Source organism: Megalobrama amblycephala, linkage group LG13, assembly GCF_018812025.1.
Source record: "Megalobrama amblycephala isolate DHTTF-2021 linkage group LG13, ASM1881202v1, whole genome shotgun sequence".
Taxonomy (NCBI): Eukaryota; Metazoa; Chordata; class Actinopteri; order Cypriniformes; family Xenocyprididae; genus Megalobrama; species Megalobrama amblycephala.
The window spans coordinates 35388674-35410611 of record NC_063056.1 but is presented as its reverse complement, the minus strand read 5'-3'; the positions used below and the strand labels follow the sequence as shown (position 1 = coordinate 35410611).

Here is a 21938-nt window from a genome sequence, read left to right as displayed (position 1 = left end):
TTCACAATAGGATTGGGATTTTATTTTAAATTGCATTGCTTACTACCACCTAATTGTCATAGGCAGCATTGTAAATAATCAAAGTTCAGCCATGAAACAATATAAAGCACAGGCTGAAAAGTGTCATATAATCTGCCAGCCAAATGAAAATAGCTGTGTAACCGACTCAGACCGTTACATATGTGTAACAGTAGCTGCTTAATACATGTACATAATTACAATCTGTAAGTACAGGCTGTTCTATAACTTAATTACATGTTAAGTATATTTTGTTGAGCATTATTACAACGTCTACCATGGACACTGAAAGGGTTTACCAATATCATATTAGAGATTCAGCTAGTGCAGATGAGTACCAATACATCAACAAATTCAACTGAAACTAAAAATAACAAAATTCGGTGCCTCTCAAAGTCTGTTCATTCAATCAAACTCATTTATTAGTTTTGTCTCAATCACATCGTGGAGAGATTGTACAACAACATACATTTGCCATGGAAAGTAATGTCAATTGAAGAAAAATAATTAAATCACACATTTTTCTGTAATTAAATCGCACCTAACATTAAAGTTTTCAATGAATTTGTCATTTTTAATATACGTGTCATTGTATTACTTTCTCATTTAATCTCCAAAAAAATGTAAAAACAACATAAAGACAGTTGATTTTAAATATTTGTTTAATGGCATATTATTACTAAGCACTATGAATGTTTTCCTCAATTTAGCCGCTAATTATAGCCATTCAACATTACAGTATAATTGAAAGCTATTATTTTTAACATTTAATACTGAGAAACTTTATTAATCCCCATGGGGAAATTTTAGCCTGGGGCACGTTCAAGCTCAAACCGGTGCGCAACGTTTTGCTGCGGTTTCCGGGTTGAACGACATGTTTCCTGGAAACGGTGTGCAACGGGTTTGAGATACGTTTTCTCTTGTTTGGTGGGAAATGCCAGCCCAATAAGCGGCAAGATGTATATAAACCACGCGGTATTAAAGAGACAGCCCGCACAATGGGTATTAATGTAACAAAAATACTATACTTATATATTTTGCTATTGTATTGTGAAGTGACACTTTAATAAACTTTTCTATACTCCTCTGGTTATATAATGGTAAATATTACAATATCAAAGCACAACAACAGTGATCAGCAATAATGATAAGCCTAATACAAACAATAAAAATAATATAGATCATAACACAGTCTCGGAGGTAAGATTATCCTTCACCTGAAATGTTTGTCTTTTCATGCTGAAATGCAAGGCAAATGTTGTATCTCAATAATTAGAAGTTTCCACAAATCTCTTCACTCAATTGGGATGCTCTCTTTTATTCCGGACGGCAAAGGCAGTGACTGTAACATCGAGTGTATTTTGTAGTATTGAACATCTATTTATACCGATTTAATCAGGCTCTGAAAATTCTTCAAAAAGAACACAAAGAATGGCCTTCTCAGCTGCCATAGTTGCAACTCATGTGTCATCAGAACAGGGTGTTCAACCAAAGTTCAACGCACCACCGTTTCAACGCACCATTCGTTAAACGAACAAATGAATAAATAGGCCTAAATAAATGAGTTTCGTTTATTTAGGCCTATTCATTAATTCATTCATTCGTTTATTTATGCCTATTTATTCATTCATTTGTTTATTTAGGCCTATTCATTTAATCGTTTATTCATCATTCATTAATTAATTCATCCATCCATCCATCGGCAGGACTGCGCAACTCGCTGGGGCTCCAAACTGGCAATGGTGGAGCGCATCCTCGAGCAAGCCCAAGCGATCAGACACGTCCTGTCTGATGACAGAAGGAGCAGCCTGTCCCTGACCTGGCAGGACATGGACATCTTGAAAGCTGTTCACGAAGCACTGAAACCAGTCGGTGACTTCACTGATATTTTGTCAGGAGAAAATTATGTGACCAGTTCCTGTATCCTCCCCATACTACAGCTCTGCAGGGACAATGTGTTGGCTGCGTCAGAAAATGACCCCCAGCTAATAAAGTCAATAAAAACTGGAATTCTAACAAAGCTGGAGGCCAAGTATGAATCCGATTCAGTGCGTAAAATAATACGAAAATGCACTTTCCTTGACCCTCGTTACCGTGGAGGATATGAAACGGATGACAACGCATTGGCTGAGACAAAGGCTGAATTACAGGCTGAGATCGTGAGCTCAGTGGCCATCAGAGTGGAAGAGGGAGAGGCGCAACCCGAGCCCTCGCGAAAAAAGATGACTCTGGGAAGTATGCTGCAAAAAAAAGCCGATGCAATGGCAGGTCCCGTTTGGCATCCGCACCGTAGAGGACCGAGTCAGAGCTGAAATAACAGCCTACTGTTTGGAGCCAGTTACTCAAGGAGACGAGGACCCACTTCTCTGGTGGAAAAATGCTGCCGGGCGTTTTCCTCAGATGTCGCGAGTGGCACGAAAGTACCTGTACCATCCGAGCGCGTTTTCAGCACCATCCCATGCACGAACATGTTAAGCTTCATGAAGCTTCGAGGAGGAAGTCTCGATGAGAGGACAGCAAGGCACGTTATGCAGCAGGTCATTCACTCTGCTAACGTTTGCTGTGAGTCTTCCATCAAGACATAAAACTGGAGAACGTGCTGATAAACCATGACACCTTGGAAGCCAAACTGATTGACTTTGGGTGCGGTGAGCTCATGAAGGAGTCTGCCTATGTGGCCTTCCGTGGTATGTATTATGAACCATTAATTAGCTCACCGAAACACATCCTATGTATAGTCAACATGCTGTGGTAAAGTATTAAACATAAATCTCTTTCCAGGCACAAGAGTGTACTGTCCACCGGCATACCACGTCAATGGTGGTTACCATGCAAAGCCGGCGACAGTGTGGTCACTAGGGATCCTCCTGTTTGCCACGGTGTGTGGGTTTTATCCCTCAGACAATGACTTGAGTATGATCAGCGAAGATGAATGGTGCAAACCTGGCCTGTCACAAGGCGAGATCTTCCTTTAAATAAAACAAAGAGGGCCAATTTGAATTCTTAATCATTCAAAAAAGGTGTACAGTATGAGCTAATAATCAGATGTGTCTCATCTTTTTGCACATTATGCTGCCTGATGATTAGTGCTTCTCTGCAGCCTGATCCAGAGCAGAGACTTGGGCTGGAAGAGATGCGGCTCCATGACTGGTTTAAGGTACTAAAAGACTCATTTCTGTCCATTATTTTTTCATATCATCCTAGACCAAGTCAAATTTGCTCTATGTGCCATGAATGTATTTATATAAATAATGCTGATGTATATGTTCCCTTTCGAAAGGGAACTCAACTCTGCGCTGATTGCGCTATGGGGAACCGTCACTCGTGACAGGTGTTCGAAATGCCAAGAATCACAACACTCCAATCCTATTGGCCGGCGACAGCCTATGACGTCGAATGGCGCGAACCGTGACGTATAAAGGGAGCGCCTGAGGAAGCAGTCAACATCTTCTCGTCTTTTTGGGACTGTTTTGTTCATGCCATTGTTTCACAAACTCCGGTAGGAAATTACTCCTGCAAACGTCCAGGAGGATGTGTTCATCCGTGTCCCAGGGGTTTGACACTTGATGTACACGTTTCTGGTGTTTTTCTGTCTGGAGAGGAGCAAACACATAGACGATGCTTGAGGGCGGCGTCTATGTGTGTTTGTCTATGGTTCACTGTGAGCATCTCTCCTGTTGTGACGCTCCGTTCTCGTTTGACACTCTTCCTGAGGGAGGAGGTGTCTGCATCTGTGCCTGGTTTTTGTAGCCCCGTGTATAGGGCATAGGGCTCGCAGGTGAGCTCGTTAGGAAGTCTGAGAGAATTATATTTCTCTCGGCTTCCCCAGGGCTGACGAGGTTGTGAGTTGGATGACGGTGACGTCTGTGTTTGATGTCACCACGTCCGATAGCGACCGCTCCTCTGGCCGCTGGGTGTGTGAGCTGCTGTGTTTGTGGGACATGCTTTTCGGCGGGCTGCAGCTGCCGTGAGAGCACGTTAAGAAAGGGGTCGCGCGTGGACGGCTTGACGAATGGTTATTTTCTGTCCATGAATGTTGCAGCTCCCATAGACTTTCCATTCTCTCCTGATCTCCCCGTTTGAGATCGGGAGGGCATGGAAAACCCCCTGGCCATTCAGATTTGGATCTGAGCCAAGACAGATGGGAGGAGGAAGAAGCGAGAGTGAGATGGGTGATCAATTGTAAACACTGTTGCGTTTATAATCGATCTCCCAGCTATTTGAGGGGCGATTTATATCTACCCTCTCCTCTTCTTCTTCTTTCACCTCCCATATATGTGTATTGTCACGGCCAGCTCGTTCCTGACCGTAACATAAAGAGGATCACACAAACAAATGAGTTCTTTGAATTGCCATGTTGTTTATTACAAAATAATCTGTTCCAAACAAAATAGCACAATGTCTAGGGGATTAAATAAACAAAAGAAAATAAGAATCCAATGGGTAAGAAAGGTTGGGGAGAACAAATATGAAAGCAGGTTGGAGCAAATGACTTCTCTGGAGAAACACATTCTACCAGAGGAAGTACTGATGAGTAGATCATCCCGATATTTATACTCTCCACCAATAAATTATCCAATTTGACAGTTACGTCACATCCAGACGCCACACTGCCACCACCAGGTGACGAAGGAAAAGACAGGGTCGTAACAGTATATATATATAAATGTGTATATATATGTGTGTGAATATATTCATATATAAGAAAAAACGCTTCTTTTACAGTTAGGCTGTCGGCTGGCCTTTTGATAAGATTTTTTCTAAAGGCTGCCTTCTGGCTTGATAGTGAAAGTGCTTTTAGGCTTAAAAGAATCCTTCATGCATTAAAATAAGGAGGGAAAATCTTCGTTCTGCGAGCCGCAGGAAGGTAAGCTGGGTCTATCTTTTTATGTTTATAAAAAGTGTAGACCTTGTTTTTCCTGTATAGCTTTCCTGAGCATGTAGTCAGTAAAGTTAGAAGGGGTTCTTTTGGGCAAAATAACTGTAGCAATAGGTTGGCCAATTTTCAAAACATGCAGGCCGCTTTATGGCCGCTATTTTGTAGCCTCCTATGTTAGAGTAGCTTCTCAGCTAATACTTTAGTTTGGTTTGAGTTAGCACTCGTCACTTCAGTTATTTGTGTACAGGACGACTTATCGGCCGCCTGACACTGTTTGCTTGCAGTGCTTCATTTTCTCCTCATATTTGAAGGTTTCAAAATGAAGCCCAAGCTTTGCTTGGCCCAGTAGGCCTTAGCTAGCGGCTAGGCTAGAGCTAGGTTTAGGTGTTTGTTTGTTACATCACCCTTATTATTACTATCCCTGTGAGGTTGTATAGTTCCTAGTTCTGGCCTCCTCCTGAGGGAGTTGCGGGCCGTATGCACCTTTTCCCCTTCGATGTGAAAATGTAGGTGCTATGGCTGAGGTTAACGGCTAAGGTTATAGGCTGTTATTAGCCTTCCTGGTGCTGTTTTCCCCAGGTGGTAGGCCCTTATCTTCGAGAAGATGAGTTATGCAGTGCTGCTAGGCCCCACTTTTTAGAACTTTTGTCATGCTTATAATGTCTTTACATGAGCCCCTTGAATTATATTCAAGTTTCAGATTACGATGCTAAATATTCTAGCTTTCGTTCTCTAGGGTTCATTACAGATTCCAGTTCTGTTTTATGAAACATTTATCCTGTTTGGATGGCATGTATTACAAAGCATTCATGTTTGCTTTGGGGTTCTAAGCTTTAGCCCTACATACATATGTGAGCTTACTCATGTGCTGCCACAGGTTAACGCCTGTTTCTGTGATAGCAGGCTGTGATTAGCCTCTATCTATGAACATGGTGTTTTGTTGTTCTCCCCGGTTAGGGTGTGTGTTTTACTGAGTGCATCACCTGTTGGATTGCACACTCAGGTTGAGTGTAGAGAGTCTTATTCTGGTTAGAATAGAATGATCTCTGCTAGCTCCCAGTCGATCATGACCACAGCAGCTGTCTTGCATTTGCTGTTAGATTGTTGGGTCTTTATTGTAGCCTCTCTCTTATCACAGCTTGTTTTTGGGCGCTGTTGGTTACGATCATGAGTTTGCTCATGTATTTTCTAGCACTGCCTCAGGCTTTTGCTCACGTTGTCTGGGGTGATAGGCCTGTTCGGCCTTCCTTAGACCATGATAGCATTTATATGTGTACTGAGGTACATTGCCTGTTGGAATGTGTAGGCTTAAGCTCAGGCTGTGTAGCTAGTTCCCCACAGTTAACTTGTAGGTTCTAGAGCTGGTCCCCTTGAGCTTGGTCCCTGTTATGTCCACTGGCTGGCGCCACATGGCCTGGCCAGGCCTCCTTTTGTACCCTCTGTGTTGGCCCAGCTGGGCTGGTTATGTCTAGACTCATTCAATGGTTGAGTCATGTTTTGACTCTCGGCGCCTTCGGCCGCGCCCACCTCTGTACGAATAGGCCCTAGGTTAGGCCTTTCGTTGAGTTCTGCAGCGTAGTGTGTAGTTCTCATACCTGAGGGTTTCTCAAGTACTTGGCCTGAGGGCTGGCCCTAGTCATGAAGCTACCACTGGTTGATGCCATGTGTTCATAGAGGTTGTAGGCCCCCGTCAGGGCCTCCTTTCTGTCTGCATGTTGTGGCATAGCTTTGTGTGGGTTTCTGTGACTCATCACCATGGATGGGTCATGATGCCACTAGCTGACGCCGCGTGTATACGGGTTGTAGGCCTTCGCAGGCCTCCTATGTGTCACGCTGGAGTTTGGTTTTGTACTCCTCTCGCTTAGAGAGTAAAAGGTGCTTTTACTGAGTACATCCCTGAAGTGGCTTGCCTCTCAAGGTGAGCTCTTGTACTAAAACCAACTTTTGGTCTGGTTTTATGCATTTGCTGCCTTGAGCTTGGTTTCCTTTAGCTCTAGTCGAGCTAAATAGCTACCCTGTCTGTTACTTGGTTCTATTTTGCTCCTAGAACTTTAGTGGCCGTTAGCTGATGCCGTGTGTGACGGGTAGGCTTTAAGGGCCTCCTTTGTAAGCATGCTGGCTTTTTCCCTGCCAGTTTTTATTTACTTTTCAGTAAAGGGTCTTATGTCGCTGGCTGGCCGGGGCTCGGGCTGGCTAATGACCTTCCTTTGTAGTCGGTCTGTCTAGCATGGACCTTGATAACACTGCCACGAGCTGATGCCACGTGTCTGCTGAGGTTATAGGCCCATGGGGCCTTCTTTAGCGTGTGTTGGCGTACGTTGTACTCCTCTTGCTTAAAGAGTGAAAGGGTGCTTTTACCGAGTACACTGCTCGCTGGATTATGTTGGACGGGCTGTCTTGTGGGCACTCACAGCTACCTAATTACTTGGTTGGTCATGCGCTCAGCATGCTTTGTTTTCAGTTTTTTGGCCTTATGGGCCATCCTGAATACCACCTGGTGTGTTGGGTTCGTGTTGTGATGTTAGTTCATTGTAGAACTCGTAGCTATGTTGTAGGCCCCTTTTGTTCGGTCTCCATGGTTATGTGCCTACAGTACGGTCTGTCTGTTAGGTTGAGCTTCGTACTTCCCTCTGGGTTGACTGCGTAATTGTGCTTAGCTCCCTAAGCTGGTCATTGGTTGTAGACTTCAGTGAAGTCTCCCGTTCAGACGGGCCCCAGGCTGGTTTGTGCTCCCCTGTACCAGGGTGCTCTAGCGCACAGCCTCCTCAGCACTTTATCAGAAGCTGAGTAGATCCTAGGATGAGTGGTCTTACTCCCCTCAGTACGAGGGTTTATAGCACTCAGCTGAGTTCCGCTCTCCAGGATGCCCATCTCTGCGTGTGGGTTTGAGTTGCTCACTGCCCTTTCGCAGTCTCTCTTACCTGCTCTCCTCTTTCGGAGTTCGCGCATTGGAGATTCTGTATGTCAGACAAGGTTGGCCCAGACTATGTTTGGCTTTCGTTAAATTGGTACGGCCTCCTTGGTGGCGTCAGGGGTGAATTTATCCCCCTAGTGCCTAGCCGGGATTCCTTCTGATTCCCTGGCCACATTCCCTTTAAGTGACCACTTCCTACGGGTTGTTGGTCCCAGATGCCTTGAGCAGCCTTGGCAGGCCTTTTACGAAATGCCTCTTTTAGGCTCAGCTTGGGCAGTTGGCCGTAGGGAATGCTGTCACTGACAGCCTTGGAGAGTTGCTCCCGGTTTTTCCCTGGAACTGCCGGACGTTTGTCCAGACTTTTTGGGCATGCACTCTCCTCCAGCATGGAGGAGTGGGTATATCGTTCCCCATAGCGCAATCAGGGCAGAGTTGAGTTCGAATTGCGTTCGAAAGGGAACGTCTCAGGTTATGTTTTGTCTTCGATATCTTTATTGTTATAGGAAAAAATAACGAGTTACAACGTTTCACACAGATTTCATTCAAGCCAAAATATGAATTGAAAATAGAGATTTAAATTCATTCCAAACAAGGTACACTTTTAAATCAATAATTCAAAAGTTATAAAATTTACATGAATTGTGAGTGTTCTAAGCATAACTGGTCACATGTAGAATGTGTAGACATGATATCAAATTTGTGCAGTTGAGCGATGTTTGATAAGTCAGTTTAGAATTGTGTTGGAGCAATTTAATCAATCTTCCTCCTTAGGATCAACGCTCTCGGGGGTTTGAAGACACGCGACGGGAGCGACATTGGAAGGCGAGGAGACTTACACACTGTAAGATAATTAGTTGATATATTGATTCATAATGAGTTGATATCGCGTTTTAATATGCTTCCGTTCGTAGAGATTTTTAGATGGATGCTGAGGCTTTTTAGGTCAGGTAGAATTTGCGATCTCTGACCCAGTTTGTTCGCTGGCTTCCATTGCTGCAATTCGCTGCATGTGTTTTTCACCAACTGGCAACCCAGGGTGGAGAAATACTATCCCTGATAGCACATATACATCTCGGAGATGTCTATTTGATGTGTGTGTTTACGTATTTTTTAGAGTGTTTGCTCATCTGTTTCCTATCAGATGTCAAATAGACGTTTAGAAGATTGTCTTTAGAAGACGTTCAGATGTTTGTAAACAGCAGATGCTTTCCAGATGAAGTGATCTTTAACAGACGTCTTGCAGACGTAGTGCTTGGGTAAATTAGCAACATGCGGTCTTGCACAGAGAAACAAAAACAAAAATTCCGACACGGAACGCAAATTTCAAAGTAAAATAACTGGCTGTAGCAATGATTTTCAGAGAAACTAGTATGTGAACTGAGCATGTTTAATAAATATCTGAAAACATATTATGGTATTTGTATGCTTTAGTACAGTCAAAAACTTACATAGAGCACCTTTAAGAACTTTTAGAATTTGTGAATTAGCCGAATCTACCTGGTTGATTGCTAGTTTTCTGATTGGCTAAAAACGCGTGGGACGTTCCACTGACTCTTTTTTCTGATGTTAAATGGGCTCTATGTAAGATTTTTACTTTAATAAAGCATAAAAAAATACCCTAATATGTTTGCAGATATTTAGGAAACATGCTAAGTTCACCTTGTTTCTCAGAAAAACAATGCTACAGCCAGATATTCTACTTTGAAAATGTGCATTCCGTGTCGGAATGTCTGTTTTTGTTTTGGTCTCTGTGAAACCTCGTGCTGCAGTTTATCCAATAGTATTTCGACATCACAGGTTGCCAGTTGGCAGAAAACACCGCGTATTGCAACCATGGAAACCAGCAAACAAACTGGGACAGAGAATCAGGCAATAACGTCAGCTGCGCGTTCCTGCTCTCTTCACTGTCACGGTGAAGTGACACACACCCGCACGGGCGCCTCCTCTCTCACTCGTCTCATTCACTCCGGTTAAGTAGTGTTTGTATTCCACATAAATTTTAGTCATCCCCGCAGGTTTCGCGCTGACACCAAAAGCGCGTGCACTACTGATCTATATTAGTGAAGCGAACAAGCCACGCTCAGTCTCAGAGACAGAAGTCAAACAGAGTCACAAGTACCAAAATAAGCGCCTTCCTGCGCTTAAACTGTCAAATACATACAAAAGTATGTCAAAACCAGCGGCACAGGCAATCTTGGCGAGTATTCAGATAAACACCGTCAGTTTTGAATCATTAAATAGCTAAGAAAGTGAACCCATGTCGTGTGTAACAGTATTGGGTCTGTTGAACACCGTTCATAAACTCTTAAAGGGACAGCAGTCCAATATTCCTGATGCTGTCTGTCATGTTAATCAAAGACAAAGAAAATCACTTTCTGCTCTTGACTGAATATGTTTTATAACTTTAATGGTAAGAATTATTTGCAATAAAGACTACAGAAATTAAGGTAACCAATGCAAAATAACAATGTGTTATTTTACATTTGATTACTTTAATTTCTGTAGTATTTCTTACCTGAATAAAAACCCAGTTAACCCAAAAAACTTAGTTTCATGGATCTCTTTATTCTATTGCATTTATCTGAGCTGTTTATATTTTATTACTGACTTTTACTTGTTTTTTTATGAAAATAAAACTCTGCATAGAAGAAAAGTAGATTTTTGTTTGTATATGTTGTCATTTATAGTTCTTAGAAAGAAAATTGGAATCGGCAAAAAATATGTATCGGCCGATCACACAAACAAAAAATCGGAATCGGACAAGAAAATTGCAATCGGTGCATCTCTACTAAAAAGCCTCTGAATCCATCTAAATATCTCTATGAACAACAGCATATAAAAACAGATAAATCAACTCATCAGCTTACAGTGAGCAAGTCTCCTCAGCTTTCATTGTCAACTGCGCTCCCTATTGTTGCTGGCAACCATATGCTGTAAAAGCTGGCAACCCGCGTCTTTGAACGAGGGGGGGGGGCATACAATATTTTGAATTTGGACTGCAGTACCTATTTTGAACACTGGGTGTCATTCCTACATAGAGCCCCTTTAAGCTTGCCCCCCTTTCTTAGCCAGGAAGAATGTGTTGCTATAAAATACTTAGCAGGGGGGTGTTTCGTAGACTGACTGGAGTCAGTTGATTTGGGCATCTGGAATTATGTTTGAAAGAGTCATCAGTCCTCAGTTCCTACATGTATCCATTTCATAATGTGTCCATATATTATTTTATAATTAATTAGTATCATCAAATAAACATATAATTATGATAAAGGCCATTTAGACTAGACAACAAGCTTGTGAAGTGAAATTTATAACTTCCTGTTCAGTGATGATTACAGAATTAAAGCATTTCACAGAATACAACAGTCATCATCCTCACAGCTTTGCAGTATGGCCTCCATCCTTTCTTCGTGGTGCCGCATCATCATAGCCATAGTCTCCTCATGTCTCCTGTTTGAGTTGTCTAAAATTGCTGCAAACTCTTTAGCTTTGATAATCTGGGCTTCATCATTCCGTCTCTTGAACTCTTCTATCTCCTGGCTCATCCTGTCTGCCTTCTCCTTAAAGCCCTTCTCCAACAGATCAGCCTGCTCCCTTAGTTTGCTGTCCATGGCACGATCAGCCTCCTCTCTCTGGAGCTTCATCTCCTCTTTCATCTTCTCCTTCATCTGTCTCATCCTCTCTTCGTTAGTCTGTCTCTCTGTTTCCATCTTCTCTTCTAGTTGTTGCTGCTTCTTATCTTTAGCTTTGACTTCCTGCTTCAGGAGGGCTTTTTCCTCTTTTTGCTCTGGTCATTCATTGACAAAAAAGAAGGAAGAAAACAAATGAGAGAAGAAACTCAAAACATAATATTTAAGGGCTCTATTTTACTGTAAAACTGGTCACACATTTTTACTTTTTTCAAGCTGCCATCAAAATAGCAAACTTGTTACTGAACAAAATGTCTATAAACAATGTGTTTTGCAGCCAAGGATGATGTCAGTAAGTACATTAACAGTGATTTGGGACAATTATAATGAAACATAATGGAAAACTATGTGAGTGGCTGGATTTTGAGGCGTAGCTGAATGCCATTCATGCATACACTCATAGAAAATTATGTATGAATTTTAAAGATGTGGCACCATGCAATTTTTAAAGACATTGACCCCATTATGGCAGATAGAAAATTGCATTTTAGTAAAAGTCTTTTTTTTTTAATCAGATCAAACATCAACATCTAACAAAGTTTGAAAGTGACATGTGAAGCCCAAGTATGGTAACCCAAATTTGGTAGCATTACCAGTCTGACTCTCTAACCATTAGACAATTGACAGTGGGCATTGACATTTTTCTTGGTAATATTAGACTGCATTGATTTACAGTGGTGTGAAAAATTGCTTGCCCCTTTCCTGATTTTTTAATTTTTTTTTGCATGTTTGTCGCACATTAAAGGTTTCAGATCATCAAACATCTGATGTTCCCCCCCAGTTCAGTTTTTCTAGCCACACCCAGGCCTGATTACTGCCACACCTGTTCGCAATCAAGAAATCACTTAAATAGGACTTGCCTGACAAAGTGAAGTAGATCAAAAGATCCTCAAAAGCTACACATCATGTTGAGATCCAAAGAAATTCAGGAACAAATGAGAAAGAAAGTAATTGAGATCTATCAGTCTGGAAAAGGTTATAAAGCCATTTCTAAAGCTTTGGGACTCCAGGGAACCACAGTGAGAGCTATTATCCACAAATGGCGAAAACATGGAACAGTGGTGAACCTTCCCAGGAGTGGCCGGACAACCAAAATTACCCCAAGAGCGCAGTGACGACTCATCCAAGAGGTCACAATGATCCCACAACAGCATCCAAAGAACTGCAGGCCTCACTTGCCTCAGTTAAGGTCAGTGTTCATGACTCCACCATAAGAAAGAGACTGGGCAAAAATGGCCTGCATAGCAGAGTTCCAAGACACAAATCGCTGCTGAGCAAAAAGAACATAAAGGCTCATCTCAGTTTTGCCAGAAAACATCTTGATGATCCCCAAGACTTTTGGGAAAATACTCTGTGGACTGACAAGACAAAAGTTGAACTTTTTGGAAGGTGTGTGTCTCATTACATCTGGTGTAAAAGTAACACAGCATTTCAGAAAAAGAACATCATACCAACAGTAAAATATGGTGGTGGTAGTGTGATGGTCTGGGGCTGTTTTGCTGCTCCAGGACCTGGAAGATTTGCTGTGATAAATGGAACCATGAATTTTGCTGTCTACCAAAAAATCCTGAAAGACTATGTCTGGCCATCTGTTCTTGACCTCAAGCTGAAGCGAACTTGGGTTCTGTAGCAGGACAATGATCCAAAACACACCAGCAAGTCCACCTCTGAATGGCTGAAGAAAAACAAAATGACGACTTTGGAGTGGCCTAGTCAAAGTCCTGACCTCAATCCTATTGAGATGCTTTGGCATGACCTTAAAAAGGCAGTTCATGCTTGAAAACCCTCCAATGTGGCTGAATTACAACAATTCTGCAAAAATGAGTGGGCCAAAATTCCTCCACAGCGCCTTAACAGACTCATTGCAAGTTATCGCAAATAATTGATTGCAGTTGTGGCCCAACCAGTTATTAGATTTAGGTGGCAAGCACTTTTTCACACAGGGCCATGTGGGTTTGGATTTTGTTTTCCCTTCATAATAAAAACCTTCATTTAAAAACTGCATGTTGTGTTTACTTGTGTTATCTTTGATTAATGTTTAAAATGTGACAAACATGCAAAAAATAAATAAAAATCAGGAAGGGGGCAAACAGTTTTTCACACCACTGTATATGCTGCAGAATGTTTGGTGATCATGGTAGCTTACTTGTGTGTAAACCACTTCTAGCCACTCCTACTGGTTAACACAGATCTTCTTCCGTTGTTTTTGCATACAGAAGTGTATGCATGTGTAATGCATTAATTTAATTAATCAGTTATAGGAAAAAATAATGCGTTAAAATTATTTATGCACCTGCCCCGCCTCAGACCAACGTGTCATCTGACATTTCATAGTTGATGGTGATGAAAATGAAGTAGAGCAACAACTCACTGTGTGATGTAACCAATAGAATGCAGTAATATGCTCCTAAAATTCAAGATATTTGGGTCAAAAATGCCCATGAGTTTGTCTCATATTTATATCATATGAAATAGTTAAATAATATTACACAAGCAACAAGTTCAATATCACATGAGTGCTGTTTTTGTTCCAAATAGCACGAGTGCAGATAAACCATTCATAAATTCATAAGTCAACGCCATTGCTGAGTATTTTTTCTTTAAAACTGCAGTAAACCAAAGACAGTTTCAAATCCGCAGTTTGAATTTGCTGGTGTCTGACTTCATAAACTACCTTGTAACCAATCACGTCAACGTGCTGGCGGGTTTTAGCATATCATTAACTGACTGCACAAGGGAGTTATTATTCAGCTGTCTGACTCGCGAATGTGAACATGGTTTGTGTAACATTAGCAACACATTATTAGCTGTTTGATAATGTAGTCAAGCAAAATACTAATCATATTAATTACTGTTATGTGTCCATCATTGTAAAGAGCGATACCATTGCACAGCGTTTACCTCAGTAAGTTGACCAAGTGGATCTCGTGTGAGTGAGTGGAGGCGGGGCTAATTATCATATTCATAGATCCATGTATAATAGATGAGGCAAGGGTGTAGAGTTACATTCAAGTTATTTTAAAGGCATGAAAAAAATTCACAGGAAAAAACATTTAAATTTGTAATTTTGGTGACGAAAGATGCGTTTTAAGGGATAAAATTATTGACTGTAGGGTGACAAAAAATAAGTTCATATTCCATATTAGTTAAAAACCCATTAAAGGGATAGTTCACCCAAAACTTAAAATTTATCATTTACTCACCCTCATTGCTCATAAAAGTTTGTGTAATAAATTCTGTTGAAAAAAATTGAATATTTCTTCTAAAGCTACTTTTTGTAATGTCTATTTGAAGCATTTAACACAATTATGACTTTGAATTATCTTTTGGGGGTCATTTCTCAGCCAAATTTGATGTGCGATTATTTTGCAATTAATTAATCACCACATTGTGTAATTAATTAGATTAAGAATTTTAATCACATGACAGCCCTATTAATAACATATTGAATGTGAAATCTGCTAATTTTGTTCTGGCCTTATATGACTAAGTTAGAACTGATTTAGAAACAATAAAATAGTGTATTGTTTCCCAAAGGATTTTGTGAGACTGTGGTGGGTGTACATCAGTCTCTCTAGGGGGGTCTGGGGGCAACATAAGAAAATTTTGTACATTTTAAATTTAAATGCATAAATCTGGTGCGTTCTGAGAGCAAAATTAAGTGACTAGATCAATAAAAAATTTGTTTCTCGTGTAAACAATTTTTGTGTTCTAATAGAAGTAATTTATTTATTGGTGATGGTAGGGCACATTAGTCACGTACACAACATATAGGCTAAATGATAGTTCATAAGTGCTCAAACATGTAGAGTATACATTTAAACCATTAAAAATATGTAGCAAAAGACGTTACCTTTGTTGAATTAACTTATTTCTAGAATAACTAGTGGGGGCCTGTATCTATACTTGTGGAACTAATGGACACTCTTTGATTTATTAAACACAATCCAGAATGCACTAAACACACTACTTAATTATAGAGAAAACAACAAATTAATAAAAATATATAATCATAAACTGACCAATAAATAAATAAATAAATAAACTAGGTGACTATATAATTCAGCAGCAAAAAGTATGCTAGCCTAATCCTTGAAAAAAACTTTGCACAGTAATTTTATCATATGTTAATAAAAAGTTTAAAATTACTATTTGCATTGTTATGAAAAGAAAAAGCTATTTATATTGGATTTATATTTATATATGAATGTAATTATGTAATATTTTTTAATTATGTAATATTTTAAATATTTATTTAAAATATTTTAATAAGATTAAAAGACGTTTATTTTAAATGTATTGTGCAGCTTTTTAATGAGGCAACAATATATAGATATGACAGAACAAAATATGCTATTAATAATCTTTCAGTATGTAAAACGTGGCGGACCGCCACAGTCTAGTTAATTTATGGGAAACACTGTAGTGCCTAAAGAGTACTGATCTTGATCCCACTGATCTCTATTCACAATGATGATGCCACAAAAGGCCTACAGTTATTATCTGAATAAGATTGTCTGTGCTCTGAAAGAGAAACTATTCTCGGACCCTTGACCCACCTGTCCATGTGTCCTTCAGTGTGCAGCAGCACTCTCACAAGTACCTAAACCTTTGGACACCTCTTTTACAAGGAACCTAGTAAGAATTTACAAACAGGGAAATTGGGATTTTATGACTTAAAATTCTCACGCATAATCTTTTTATCCTTCTCAGTCAGTTTCTCGTCGGCCTGCAGAATGGCTTTAGAATCCACAGACTTCTGCTTCAGAAACTCCTCTCGGACCTCTACAGCCTATTGACATACACAGATATATAGAAGAAATGGATAATTATGATGATGATGATGAAAGAGATCATGATCTTGGATGTTGTCTGATATGGGCACGACCTTGACTTCTTTATTGGTCTGGCTGTTATATTTCTTCACTATGTCCACCAGATCCTTGCTGAAGAGACCATAGCCGCCAGGTTTGGCATAGTAGCCCTGCTTGAGATTTTTCACCATTGGTGCAGAGAGGGATGATAAGACATCCTCACATCGTCTCTTTGAAGCTTGCTTGTTTTGACACAGGTATTCATCAAAGAGTTCATTAATGTTTTCCTAAAAACATAACATGTAGCAGTTCTCAGTTTTGTAAGGGAGCAGAGGACATTTCAGCTATCTGCACAACATCTCATCATACCACTGAACTTCAGCAGAGGGCAGCAATATAATCACATTGAAACTGGAAATCTTTGAAATGATCCGGCCTACCTCTAGAGATTTCAGGTTCTTCCCGTCAGTGTCCTTGAAGGAACGCTTCATGAAGGTTTGTGTTGCCATGCAGCTGAGACGTTGGTGTTCTGAGGACACATCCTTCTGTTCCAGAGGGAAGGAGTCCTTCAGCTTCTCCATTCCACTCTGGTAAACCTCAAGCCCCTCCTTCTCTGCAGCCTCATTCTCAATCATTGCCATGGCAATCACAGCATTCTCCAGACATGGCACAGCCCCACTGGAGATGGTGTCCACGTATGTTTTTGCCAAATTACCCAGAACTTCAGAGAAAGAAATAAGTCAAACATGATAATACAGAAGAGGTATCAAACAAAAGTCATCTGTAAACACATGCAAACTCTTTAAAATTTCTTTCAGAATCACCTCTGCCAGTGACAGGGATTCCATCTTTCAGCTTCTTCACATTACTGTCTTGAAAGACAAACTTGCAGAAATTATCTGTGACCTTCAGGAACTCATTGGAAAGGTCAGCAGGTTTTAAGCTGTCCAGACAAGACAAATCTTCTGTAGTAGTTGGTAAGGGGAATGTGATGCACATCCTGGAAGGGAAGAACTTTTTGATGCACTCCCTGGGCAAGTTGTAGTCATTCTCTTTTCTTCCAGTGCCTAGAAAAGATGAGCACATTATCTAGCTGCTCTCAATTGTAGAGAAGTTAAGAAGAGCATGTCTGTTCTATGAGTAGAGTGTAGCTAGTTGAACTACTGGATAAAATTGTGCCTGGACACAAATTGCTGAAACACAGGAAATAGTAAGCTTGAACAAATCACCACAGTAATGTTTTGGTCACATGTTATGAAACTAGGGATGTAACAATACAGTTACTCCACAGTTCAATAAATACCTCGGTTTTTTAACCACGGTTTTCGGTTCGGCTCTGATGGCTTGGCACATCAGAGTGTTTTTTGTTTTTCTATACTTAGACAACAGGAACAATAAGAGGTTAAGGAGGAAAAAAATACTATTATTATTGCAATACTAATATATTATTTTTTACTTGTGTTAATGTTAATTTTGGGCTGGACTATCACTTTAAGACCTGCACACATCACATCCAGACATGCATACAGAGACGCAGCCGATTTTACTTTCACTTTAGGCATAAAGTGTTTATGTTAACCTTGATTGTATTTGACAGTATTAGCGCAATAAGATAACTTAGTCCAGTAATCTGGCACTGTTTGACAGGCTTTTAGTGTGCGCGCACTTCGAGTGCGTGCTCAGAAAAGCGCATGTTAGGCAAGGCTTTTTAAACGCATGCACATAATGATGACTTTCGTGATTGCGAATAACTGAAGTGTTCAAGTGAGCGCAACTCAACCTCTGCGTTAACACCATTATGTGAATGTTAGGCATGTGACGGTATCAAATTTTCATGTTGCGATTAATTGCTGAAGCTTTTATCACAGTATATGGTATTATCACGATATTGAAATAAGTTGCAAAAAAAAAGTGTTGTCATAGTATAACAGATGTAAGAACTCTTTTTGTAATAACAAAAATAACTCTTAATGTTTAAATACAATAATACAATACACAAAAAAATATAAAGTCAAATTTTCAAACATTAAAGTGCAAAAGAATTAGGCTATAAAGAACAACAGGTAACACTTCACAATAAGGTCTCATTATTTAATGCATTAACTAAGATTGAGCATTAGCTACATACAGAAGGTATTTTTTTATTAATGTTAGTTAAGAAACACAACTGATCATTGTTAGTTTTATCTCAGGTCCATTAAATAAGTTCTTTTGATTTTAGTAATGTTATTAAACAGTAAAAAGAAATGAACACTAACTAAGAATAATTAATGCTTAGAAGTATTTTTCATTGTCAGTTTGGTAATAATGAATTAACATGCAAGTTAAACTAATGAAGCCATATGTCTTTGAGTATTACTGAACAATAACAAATAATCAGAACATTTCTAATCATTAGGGCATGTTGTAGTCCAGATTAAAATATATGTTTGAGGCATTTTAAAAACTTCACTAGTGCAGTTGCTTTGTTTATGGGGTTACCAGGGTAACAGTTGCACTCTGCTGTTCCATCAGCGCCCTCTGCTGTCAGAGAGTGAACGCGCAATTTCATTCAGCAGGTCTCCTTCACTCGTTCCACCATGTGCTTCTCATGCACATTGAGCTTGTTTACATCTGAGGGCGTGTTCTTTTGACGCAGAATACAGCGGTGTTGTGCATTTTATACGGTGTTGTGCATTTTATACGGTTGATGGGGAAACTATTCTTAAATGCATTATAAAAATTTTAATAATTGGTAATAAATTATTATTTACGGTATTTGAAATGCCCGAGATAACAATATTGTGCATATTCATTATCGCAATATATCGCATTACCGAATATCGGCACAAGTCTAGTGAATGTATGTCGCGTTGTATAATGAGCAAAGGCACCAGAACTAAAAATGATAGAATGTGTACTGTAGCACGATACTACAATGTGAAAGCTTCCTTGTACTGCAGCCTCACTTCACCGCGCACTCACCCTGTTAAAATGAGAAATCTGACTCCAGCATTGCAAGCGTGGTTAAGCACCCCTAAGTTTAGTGCATATGATTCGATATTTACTCATTTCAGGGTGTATACTCACAGGCACACAAACAGAGCCAATTTGGACAGAAATAAAATGCACAGAAATTATTTAAATGCAAAACCGGGAAAAGAAAAAAAAACACAATTCACAAGTGTGTATTGAACCGTGGACGTCGTACCGAATGGTTCAATATTATATTGGGAATCGTGGCATCCTTATATGAAAACATGGATATTACCTCAATAAATTATGAATTTTAAAATAGTATTACAAAAGATCTATTGACAAACCGTTAAGTCTGAAAAGCTAGTCACAAGAACTCATTGTGATAGTGATTTTGAGGACTCTTTTACAGTACTTTTTTACTTACCAGTTTTCAGCTTTAGAGCAAACTCTAGGTACTCATTCCCTGTTACATCTTTGCCGTCGATCTTTAGCTTCAGTGTAAAATCCCTCACTGCCCAGATGAAACTAGGGAAGAATTTCACAAACTCGCTTGAATCATTGGTATCCTCATCTGATGATTTGACCTTGATGCACTCTGTTAGTTCAGTAACATATCTGAAAGTTTGTTCAGGCATGAACACAAAGCGATAACAACTCATGATACATAGTCTAACAAACAAATGTGTAATTCCATGAAGTACTAAGCAAATTCACAACACCAGTGCTAAATAATTTTCAGTATCACCAAGCCTAGAAAACATCTCGGTTATGTATGTAACCCTCGTTCCCTAAAGGAGGGAACGGAGACGTACGTCAGTAGTGACCGACGAATTGGGATATCGCTAGAGAGCCCCTATCAGCTTCAAGAGAACTAAAACAAGCCAAATGGAGATTGGCGTGCGATATTTGCATAATGCGCACCGCCCCCAACAGGTGGATATAAATAGGAAGCAGATGTAATCGCACTCTGTTTTTCACTGAGGAGACAACAGGTGTCCGCACAGCAGCGAGGGTACAGAAACTGTGGCGACTGGACGTACGTCAGTAGTGACCGACGAATTGGGATCCCAAATAAAATGCCACAGTTACGAAACCCCTTCCAGTGCCCAGCGCAAGCTCTGGCCACCCGTCGCACCAAAGGGACGGTGAAGGGAGCGAGCTCACGCCGAGAGAGTTTACTGCTGTTCCGAAATACCCACCAAGTAAACTAGACTACACTGGGAAAGCGAACCCGTAGGGGACGCTGCGGAAACCACTAACTGCCGTAGGGAGGAATTACGTTGGGAATAGCATATGGACTGGCCAGCTGGGCAGTATGCATATAAAGTCCCTGGGATGGCCCCACCTAGGTAGGGGGAGACACATCTGACAGGGCTAAGGGAAAGACACGGGCTCACTGTAGGGAGTTGACCGTGGATAATACACACATGGGACTGCTCACGTAGAGGGGTCGCAGCATATGGAACCCAGCCAAACATCAACGTCGGAGACGGACGTTGGCCTGGCATCAGATACTCCGCAATATCTGAGCCGAAGGAGGGGCGGAGGAACTCTACAGGGTTCGCCAAGCGGGGAACACAACTGGAGTAAAGATACACGTATCCGGCCCTGGGGGCGAGAGTGGCAATGCAAGCCGACACTTGGAGCAGGCTCAACGCATCTATCGGCTGGTGGACGTGAGTACACGGGAAGAAACCGGCTCTACACGAGGGCTATAAAATCTAGCGAACGTGTTGGGTGTCGCCCAGCCCGCAGCTCTACGGATATCTGTCAGCTAGGCGCCGTGAGCCATAGCCCAGAAAGAGGTCACTCCTCTGGTGGAATGGGCTCTCAACCCGAGCGGGCAAGGCACGCCCTGAGAATCGTACGCCAGGGCGATGGCATCCACTACCCAGTGGGCCATCCTCTGATTGGAGACAGCCTTTCCCTTCTGCTGGCCTCCGTAACAGACGAAGAGCTGTTCTGAAGTCCTAAAGCTTCGCGTTCTGTCCACATACACGCGTAGAGCGCAGACTGGACAGAGCACAGCCAGGGCTCGGTCTGCCTCCTCTGAAGGCAGCGCTTGCAGGTTCACTATCTGATCTCTAAAAGGAGTGGTAGGAACCTTGGGCACATATCCAGGCTGGGGTCTCAGGATAACGTGAGAGTCACTGGGCCCAAACTCCAGGCACGATTCATCGACCGAAAATGCGTGCAAGTCCCCTACTCTCTTGAGCGAGGCCAACCAGGAGGACGGTCTTAAGGGACAGTTCTTTTAACTCTACTGATTGCAAAGGCTTGAAGGGATGACGCCGAAGAGATGTTAGAACTAAGGTAGGGCTGGACAATAATTCAATATCAATATATATCGCGATATAATTTTTTTCGATAACGGTGATATGATTTTTAAACACATTTCCGGTATTTCGATATATACATTACAGCATTTCTCAGGCGCAGCCGTTAGAAACAGCAGAACGCGATTGGCTATTTGCGTGATGACATACACCACAGAGACATGCAGCCACCAGCCAGTGCTCAGCAGTTGTACGCTAAGATCAAACGCGAACGCGGCAAGTTTTACAAAATGAGTACACCTGATGCAAATGCGACGGAACAAGCTTCCACAACTTGATGAAATATAAGTGCATAACTACACCGTGCTGGTTAATGTTTGGTGCAGGAGAATG

General features: G+C 41.0%; 1 protein-coding gene across 2 annotated transcripts; it reads right to left on the bottom strand.

Moving 5' to 3' along the window:
- Positions 1–418: 418 nt before the first annotated feature.
- LOC125243170 (guanylate-binding protein 1-like) lies at positions 419–20052 on the bottom strand. 2 transcript variants are annotated; one of them, XM_048152584.1, is made up of 7 exons: positions 19694–20052; positions 17136–17378; positions 16752–17032; positions 16386–16598; positions 16187–16289; positions 11188–11595; positions 419–2987 (listed from the first exon to the last, which is right to left on the bottom strand). In XM_048152584.1, coding segments are annotated over exons 1-7 (1485 nt in total). In that variant the 5' UTR covers positions 19929–20052; the 3' UTR covers positions 419–2985. The 2 variants fall into 2 exon arrangements, with proteins under 2 accessions (XP_048008541.1, XP_048008540.1); XM_048152583.1 differs by lacking the exon at positions 419–2987 and having other exon boundaries at positions 11103–11595.
- Between the last annotated feature and the right edge of the window lie 1886 nt (positions 20053–21938).